This window comes from Lotus japonicus, chromosome 1 (assembly GCF_012489685.1).
Source record: "Lotus japonicus ecotype B-129 chromosome 1, LjGifu_v1.2".
Taxonomy (NCBI): Eukaryota; Viridiplantae; Streptophyta; class Magnoliopsida; order Fabales; family Fabaceae; genus Lotus; species Lotus japonicus.
In genome coordinates this window covers 107,137,356-107,146,649 of record NC_080041.1, presented here as the reverse complement: position 1 = coordinate 107,146,649, position 9,294 = coordinate 107,137,356, and the positions used below count along the sequence as shown (strand labels likewise).

Here is a 9,294-nt window from a genome sequence, read left to right as displayed (position 1 = left end):
AGATGTGTACTTTTAATTAAATGACTTGCTCCTTTGAAGCTATGTATCTATTGTGGACAATTTTTTGGAGTTGAGTTATACCTATATGCTCCCATTTTTTCGTTTTTGATCTGCTAAATATTGATATACATGATACAATAACAGAAATATGAATGTGCTCTTCAATTCGCATCATCGTCCTGGTGGAGAGTGGACCCAGAAGAGAATAACTTGAGGAATTTTTATTTTTATATATACGAAGCATGCACATATCTAGAACTAAACATTTGTCTGAGAACTTTACTTGGTTGGAGCTTCTTCTAAAGGATGGTTCATGTGAACACAATCCTTCTAGTTGTTAAGAAACAACATATCAGCTTTTGGAACCTCTTTTACTCTGTTTTGAATCTATGGTACTCATTCTTCTGCTCCTACCCTTCTTCCCTCCAAGTTTGTCCAAAATTATTATGTAGCTTACCATTTTTCTAGCAATCATGTAGTTCTGAGGTGCTAGGTGATGATCGACTTCTTGATAGAAAGGTTCATTAATCATCTAGAAGGGTGTGATTACGTGGATCTCTATTGTTGGTAAGCAATCCGATTCTTTCTATGAATAGGATCTGACATTTAGCTACGTGTCTCTGTATTTCTTATTTTATTATTGTATTTTCTTACCTCATTTTGTTAATGTCTTCTTTATGTTGTCTTTAGCTTCTTAGAATTTGAGAACTTGAAGAAGGTAGAACTAGAAGGAGAAGATTAAAGAAAAGTTGCGAGCCATTAAGCCATGTGCTACTATTCTGAGGATTGTAAATGCAAATGCAGCCCTCTTAGTTTTCTCTTTGGCCTGCCTTTTGCCTTCTTGATCTTGACTCTCTTGTCTTCATCTCCCTTGTTATTTTGGAAGAAACACAATCAACATAAAGGCTTTAATGGTGACATTTAATTTGATATCAATTATTTCTTGCAGGTATCAATAAAATTTAAGGAGCTATTACTGCAGGTATCAATGTTATTCCTATATTTTTTGCACTCACTATCACCGGTCTCGGGTCAAGGGTTAGTGTTCGCGGATAAACCCATCCATCAGCGAAGCTATAAATTTGTGTGTTGTACTGCCTACTGTGATGAAGAGTCTTCGATGGACATACTTCAACTCGTTTTCTGCATTCACTCACACCCCATATGATGTATGGGATCAAATTTCTGACGGTAAGAGCCCATTTCTCATACACAACTTTCTGCTTTTGGGTTTTGAAATGGGAAAAAACACTAATCTAGAAAGTGACTCCATATTTTCTTTTGTAGATTGCATTACTCGATTATCAATTCCTATATGTGCATATTGCAGATTGAAATTGTTAATTGTGCTTGTTGTCAAGTGACGTGAAGATCTGGGTATACCCACAAATGGCTTACATGTATAACTTTTAAACCTAGAACTCCTTTTTAGTACAAATAGGAGTCTTTTACAAATTCTTCATAAAGTTTGTATTAACAAAGTTATCTCTACACCATTTGTAACTTCAACAAAGGGGGTTGTCAATTTTACTTCTACACTTTTTCACTCTGAGCCTGATAGATAGCCTGCTCAACACATCTTACAGATTTAGATTCTGATAAATGAAGAACCCCCGGCCATAAACCAGAAGTCAAAACCATCCACACTAACTATTTCTCTAAACGGTTCTTCACATTTTGACTTTGGTTGACGCACTAAATCTTTTCATGTGGAATTGAAACCTGAAATCACAAATAGATTGAAGTTACACATTAGCAAAACCAGAAGAAAGATTAAAGAGATAGAGAGAATTTGCAATTAAAGAAGTAAGAAAATCACCTTATAGTGAGTCTGATCACTTCTCCTTTTGGATAAGAGATCTTGATGATCTCTCACAAAAAAATGCAACTTTATCAGGACATGACCTTTTCCCAGCGCAGGATCTCACACTTATCCTTTTCATTATTAATTTTTAATTGAAAGTTATTATCTCACTAAAGAATGGACTTTTCCCTATGCAGGTTTTTTGCGGATTGTCTTCCTTAGGCTTCCCTTGATGATTAAGGGTTTGTGAAAAGCTATTGGATATCAATGGCCAATGACAGGATTAGCACGTTACCAGATGAAGCCCTTTATCACATTCTCTCTTTTCTTCCAACTCAAATGGCTGCAGCCACAAGTATTCTTTCAAAGAGGTGGACGCCACTGTGGCTCTCAGTTCCTTCTCTCTTCTTTGACGACCAAAGCTACCTCCGTAACCACAAACCCTATCTATATTTCACAAAATTCATATATGCAACCATTCTCGACAGAGATGTGCCCATTAGAATGTTTCGTTTGCAATGTGAGGCTTCTAGTTCCGATCTTTCTGGTTCCGATCTCAAAATATGGATCAAAGCTGCAATACAACGTGGACTTGAGAACCTCTACATCCTGCTGCCCCCTATACCTAATGTTTTTCGACCGAACTTGAGCAGCTGCATTTTCTGCTGCAAAACTCTTGTTGTTCTCAAGTTGGTAGGGTTAAATGTGGATGAATTTTCTTCTGTTGACCTTCCTTCACTCAAAACTCTGCATTTTCACAATGTTGTGTTTCAAGAACCGCATTATTTTTTGGATCTTCTTGCTGGGTGTCCAATTCTTGAGTATATGCATCTGACGCATGTATACTATATCTATGCCGATGCTGTTGATTATATTCCTAGTGACAGGAACTTTGGAAGCTTATCTAAGTTGGTCAGGGCAGAAATACATAGCATTGATTTTGATACTTTTGTAGAATCTCTTGGCATTGACAAGGTTTGTATAAATGCTACGAAGTGTGTTTCAATTTTTTAAAAATGTCACTAATGTTTGTGATTACTCCTTTTGACTCTTGCAGTACCTGGAAGACATTCCAATTTTTCCCAGTTTAACTCATCTGGAGCTTATGTGGTGGGGATGTAAAATGAATTGGCCTTTGGTGCTTTCAATGCTCAAGCAGTGCCCTATGCTTCAAAACTTTGTCCTTAATATGGAGACAAGTACTGATTTTGATGATGTGGTTTGGATTTCACCCCCAGTTGTCCCTGAATGCCTTTCTTCACAGCTTAGGAAATGTTCCATGACAAATTATGAAGGCACGAAAAGTGAGCTCAATTTTGCAGAATATGTTATGCAGAATTCAAGAGCTTTACAGACGATGACAATAAGCACCCGGTGTTCCTCAGAATTAATGGTCGACAAGCTTGAACTGTTTGAAAAATTGTCCTCATGCCCAAGGAGTTCCAGGATTTGTGAACTTTCATTTACATGACAATGAAGGACAGGCTCTACTTGGTAGATGGAAATTGTGTTTTAGATTATTGCATTTGAATTTGGTTTACCTACAGATAGTACAACTGCTAGTCTTTTGAAGGACATGGTATCTGTCTCTTGTTCAATAATAGTCCTTAAATGTCATAATTTTTCAACGAAGTGAAGATTTGTGTTTTTAATAAAATGACTAGCTCCTTTTAAGCTATACAAGTATTTTTTTGGACTTGAGTTACACCTATATGCTCCCATTTTAAGGTTATTGATATGCTAACTATTCATATGCATGGTACTATAACTGAAATATGAATGTGCACTTCAATTAGCATCATTGTCATGGTGGAGTGGCCCCAAGGCCCAGATGAGAATAATCTGAAGAATTTTTATAATTCATATGTACTAATTAAGCTTGAACATATAGATTAACAACACTTAGAAACACCACCTTCTTCGTTTCTTCCTTTTATTATAATAATGACGCAAAAAATGCAAGTAGTATTAGTACTCTCGCACGTACTGAAGTTAGAAAGGAGGCGTTATTAGTAACCGCGCCGCCAACGGACAGGAAGCTAGACCCCAATCTCTCCGGCCACTCTCGATCTCGCACCGCCTTACTCTTTGTCTTCTACTCGGTTATCAATTGCCACTTCCAGTTCCTGGATCCCTAATTTGTCGATGATAACGGGTAGTGATAGACGGGCCGGGATCCTCTCAAGTGTAAAAAAACTTGAGAGTGTCAAGTTTTACCATCTCACCATTAACTTTTGTGTAGATAATAAATGAAAATAAAATAAAATAAAATTAATGGTGAGATGATGAAACTTGACACTCTCAAGTTTTTTTACACATGAGAGGATCCAAACCCAGTGATAGAATGTTAGAATTGAATTTACTAATGTGAAAATAATATATATGTCACATGTTCTACCATAATTAATTGCACAACTTATTATTAATAAATAAAATGTTGCATAAGCGTTATGATATCACAGAGGCGATTTTAAATCAAAAATCTTTTAGATACGAAAAAGAGAAATATTTTTCAGGTGTTATTTTAGATTTGAGTGTATTAACAAAAAAAAAGGTTTGAGTGTATTAATAAGAGAAAAATATATTTATATAACTCTATTATAAATCATTTTTTTAAAGCAAAAGTTTTACTAGATGAAATGGTTGATTGTACAAACATAACTCAACAAAGTGAGCATAATCCTTCTAATATTACACAAGAATACATGAAATCAAATTCATCTAGTGCGCTCAAAGATATAACTTTAGAACCTAAAAAACACCTAACCTGCAAAAATTGCAGGAAAACCCCCAAGCAACATTTGACGAGGTCCAAACCCGGATCAAGCATTAAAAAGAAGGAGCATATGTTGGGGACCGAGATGTGGCAAAGAAAAGGCACATAACCCAACAAAAACAGAGCTCAACTCGCTATTTGAGGGGACGCGAACTAGCACAGAACATCAACCGAAAAGCGAAAGCATAAAAACCTAAGGAGAAAAATACTGACAACGACCCCGATCAACACACGGCCGACCCGGGACTTCACCACCTTCACCGTCGACCTCGAGCAGCATTCCAAAAGCCCATAACCATAGCGTCCAAAACAGACCCGAGATAACAAACAACGCCACACCGGCTGCACCAAGCCTTCGGTCAAAACTCCACCTTGCAACAGCTCACAGACAAAGGTGGAAGAATCATCAGATCTGTCGTCAACACAAAGTTGCAAAAAGGCTGAGGAGCATAAACAATATTCAACAAATGTAATTAGGGCTTTTTCTGAATAGTGAATTGCGAACCATTATTTTGATTACATAAGTCCTATTTATAAACTAAATCATAATTGTCAGTCTAAAGACTAAATTATTTTAGTGTTACACTTGTCTTTGGACACAAACTAACTAGAACCGCAAGCCTTCCGTGCGCCTAATAGGTAACTTCTAAATTCTCTCTCGTCACCATGGCCAAATTTGTCTTTGAAACTTGAATCGTGATCCAGTTGCAACGAGTAACCACCTTGCACCTTGAGTATAGTGACTTAGATGTCACAAAGCCCTCTGAAACGATATCGACCCAAAATTACTACCCCACTTTAGGTCAAAAATCAATTCCTTAATAACTTAGCCAAATTAACTCCTCGGTGACTATGCCATTTCGGCAAGAGTTAAAGGTCTTATTAGGTCTCAATTTTCTTATTTAACATTCGAGATTACGATCCATATTTTTACTTTCGATCCAATTCAACATCTTGGTAATTTTATTGGTTTACACTTTATCAACTCAACACAAAATCTTAGGATTAAGTTTACTTGGGTTGGGCAATATTATGTATAGAAGCTAGCGTTTTTACCCCGTGCGTTGCACGTCGAATATTGATCTCATTATTTAGGCACATATTAATAAATTAATATATGAAAAAATACCTTTTGTGGTTAATCATCAACTACAGTTGAAAAAGCCAAGAACTCAGTTAACAGAAAAAATTCAGATCTAACAGAGTAACAGGTCAATTGAATAGAAAGTGGGAAAAACGGAAAAAATTCAGATCTAACAGATCAATTGAATAAAAAGTGCGAAAAAATACCTTTTGATATGAGAAGGTTGAAACTAAAAACTTGCAGAATAAGGATCGTAAAAGATCGATTAATATGAAAAGGTCGATGGAAACAAATACCTTTTGATAGTAATCGTTAACTGCAATTGAAAAAGTCAAGAACTCAGTATTAGTTAACTGAAAAAATTAAGATCTAACAGGTCAATTGAATAGAAAATGAGAAAAAATACCTTTTGATATGAGAAGGTTGATTGATATAAGAAGGTTGATTCAAAGGTTAGAATTCTTGGTTAGAATTCAAATGAGAAAAAACACCTTTTGAATATGTGAAAGTTGATTAATATAAGAAGGTTGATTCAAAGGATCATAATCATTTATAGTAAATGATTTTGTAAATTATAATTAATGACGGGCAACAAAATCAAATTATAGGAGAAATCAGTGCAATTAATAAATTTCTCTGATTTGTTGTGGGTGTGACACTTGTCCGCTAGTGAGGGGGGTGAGAGGAGAGTGAACCTAGGAATGTCACGTGTATAATGTTTTCTGATAAGGTTGTTCTTTTATAAAGTATATAAATATAAATGCTAATTCCGTCTAATAAAAACTTAGTGTAGTCAAGAAAATAGCGATTTTTAAACACATACAAATAAAACAGAAATTATTCATTCACACTTCATATTTTCTTTCATCTTATTTTTCGCTTACCTTCTCTTCTTATCAATCTCTTTTTTTTTTTCAATCACATCATTTCTTTTCTCTCATTTCTATATATATTATCTTTTCTTGTAATTCAGTGTGTTTTGTATGCAACAAAACATTATTCAAATAAAAATGGATGGACAAAATAAAGCAGCCAAGTACATCCAGAATTCATAACAGACTTGAATGCCAAAAATCTCAGCACCTAATAAACGAGATTAGCAACAAGCATCTCGATCCCTTGAAAAACATCAGCAGTTGAATATATCTTCAGTCTTTAATTTAATCTGATGCATCATCCTCCACCTCAGAGGTCCAAAGGGTGAGGTTATCACGAAGAAGTTGCATGATCAAAGTGCTATCCTTGTATGATTCCTCTCCCAAGGTATCCAATTCAGATATCGCTTCATCGAAAGCGTCTTTTGCGATTTTGCAGGCACGATCAGGAGAGTTGAGAATTTCATAGTAAAACACAGAGAAGTTCAGAGCAAGACCGAGCCTAATTGGATGAGTTGGAGCAAGTTCTGCATTAGCAATATCCTCGGCAGATTTGTAAGCGACTAAGGTGCTCTCAGCAGACTCCTTACGCTGGTCGGATGTCTTAAACTCGGCACGGTACCTGTAGTAATCACCCTTCATCTTGAGGTAGAAGACCTTGGATTCCGCGGAGGTGGCCGACGGGATGAGGCGTGAGTCGAGGAGATTGAGGACATCGTCGCAGATGTTACAGAGATGGGACTCTACCATGTAACGGAATTCGCGGATGTTGTCTAGGTGGTCCTCGTTACCAAGGCTCTCCTCCTTCGCCTCCTTGGAGGAGATGATGCGCCACGAAGCGCGCTTTGTTCCCATCACGTTTTTGTAGGCCACCGAGAGGAGGTTCCTCTCCTCCACCGTGAGTTCCTGGTCCTCGCTGTCTGCAGCTGCGCAGACCTTCTCCATGAACTCCACCATCTCGTCATAGGCCTCAGCCTCCTCGGCGAGCTTTGCCATGTACAGGTACTTTTCACGAGTTGTGGATGCGGCTGCCATTGTCAAAACCTAAAAGAGAAAGTGAGATTTGGTTTAAGAGAGATAGAGAAATAGGCCGCCATTGTCAAAACCAAAAATAGAAAGTGAGATCTGGTTTGAGAGAGAAATAGAGAAATAGGCTGCCATTGTAAAAACGTAAAACAAAAAGTGAGAGATCTGGTTTTAGAGAGAAATAAAGAAATATTCCCACTGAAGTTATCAAAATAGTTTTGAAAATGAATATGGCAGAAACTGTATTAGTATGCAATAGTTATATGCATACTAATAACACTTAAACGAGGACTTGGATCCTCTTCAGCTGCCCCTCTCTCCAGCATCTCTCATGCAAAGGAAAGGTGTCACACTACCTGATGATGGATTAAGATCCTCTCTAGCCGTGCTGCCTCTCACTGAATAATTTCACTTTTTAAATTATCAATTACTTTTTATCATGAACAATCTTATTACCCCTTGATTACAATATTTATGGCTAATATTTTGCAGGAGAGATCGATGCTGGAGAGGAACTTTTCTTCTAATAGCCTACAGTATAATTAATAGATTCACAATAATAGCACGAAAAAAAAATATAGTCACTATATATACATATAAAAGTTTGATGGAAGATAATTATTGACTGAACCAGTAACAGTATATAGAAAAAGAAAACCATATCTAGTTCTGGTGAAAAAAGATGCAGAATTCAAGATCATACGTGGATGGAATTTTAACTCACTTTTAAAATGAGTGTTGCTGGCACAAAAGATGGAGATCGCTCTTCCCTTTCTCGAAGAAACGATGGCAAGCCAGAAAAAAAGATAAAGGTCAGAGTGATTGGTTTTGTTTTGTGCCTGAACCAAGCTTCTCAATGAGAGGATATAAATACTGGAACTAGGTGTGAATGCCAGGTAGGAAAAAAAATTGAATGAAAATTAATTGTAAACTTCCCTGAACTTAGTAATTATGAGTTGTAACTCGTTCAACTTCATTTTTTTTCATCTCAATTCTAATTATTTTTCTGTCACATTGTTTATCAAATTTTTTTTTTTTTATGAATTCACATTGTTTATCATATAATTTATTTCTCTTTCATCTGTCTCTATCTCTCTCATAATATATTAAGTACAATAGGTCTGAATATTTTATTATAAGGCATTTACTTGCAGGAGTAATCAATCCAACGGAGCATTTATCTCTCTCAAACAATTTGGACACTACTTAACATTTCCTTTTTAAAACTACCAATTATGGTTGTTAGGAGAACTTGAAGTCACGCTACAATAATTCATTAATTAATTAATTTTCAAAGTTTATAAAAAATGCCTCAGAAAAGTTATAGTCTTCTTCTCAACGTGGAAGGCAACGTCAAACAAAAAAAAACTTGGAAGGGTGGATTAGTTACTCCTCCGTTCCAAAATATAGGTTGTTTTAGGTTGTGCACATTGTTTAAGAGTTCATTAATTGATAAATATTTTGATTGAAATACCCCTATTTATAGTTGTTTATATTAAGGAGAGAGAAATATTATTATTGGTTAAGTGGATAGTGAGAGTTGTGATAGGTGATAATTGAAGGTGGTAATTAAGAGATATAATATTAAATGAAGGTATATAAGGAAGAAAGAGAGAAAAAATGCATCGGTTTTGCAAAACAACTTATATTTTGGAATATAGTACAAATTCTAAAACAACTTACATTTTGGAAGGGAGGGAGTACTAGTTAATTAGAACATATTTTTTTT

General features: G+C 35.9%; 2 protein-coding genes across 3 annotated transcripts; one reads left to right on the top strand and one right to left on the bottom strand.

Moving 5' to 3' along the window:
- Positions 1-242: 242 nt before the first annotated feature.
- LOC130728899 (F-box/FBD/LRR-repeat protein At4g26340-like) lies at positions 243-3,490 on the top strand. Of its 2 annotated transcripts, none has more exons than XM_057580477.1 (5): positions 243-392; positions 480-567; positions 691-1,191; positions 2,002-2,779; positions 2,862-3,490. In XM_057580477.1, the coding sequence occupies exons 4-5, from the start codon at positions 2,072-2,074 to the stop codon at positions 3,273-3,275; spliced, it is 1,122 nt and encodes a 373-aa protein (XP_057436460.1). In that variant the 5' UTR covers positions 243-392; positions 480-567; positions 691-1,191; positions 2,002-2,071; the 3' UTR covers positions 3,276-3,490. The 2 variants fall into 2 exon arrangements, with proteins under 2 accessions (XP_057436460.1, XP_057436461.1); XM_057580478.1 differs by having other exon boundaries at positions 253-567; positions 691-788; positions 950-1,191.
- Positions 3,491-6,490: 3,000 nt separating this feature from the next.
- On the bottom strand, positions 6,491-8,447 carry LOC130728900 (14-3-3-like protein). Its single transcript, XM_057580479.1, has 2 exons — positions 8,290-8,447; positions 6,491-7,583 (listed from the first exon to the last, which is right to left on the bottom strand). The coding sequence occupies exon 2, from the start codon at positions 7,572-7,574 to the stop codon at positions 6,825-6,827; it is 750 nt and encodes a 249-aa protein (XP_057436462.1). The 5' UTR covers positions 7,575-7,583; positions 8,290-8,447; the 3' UTR covers positions 6,491-6,824.
- Between the last annotated feature and the right edge of the window lie 847 nt (positions 8,448-9,294).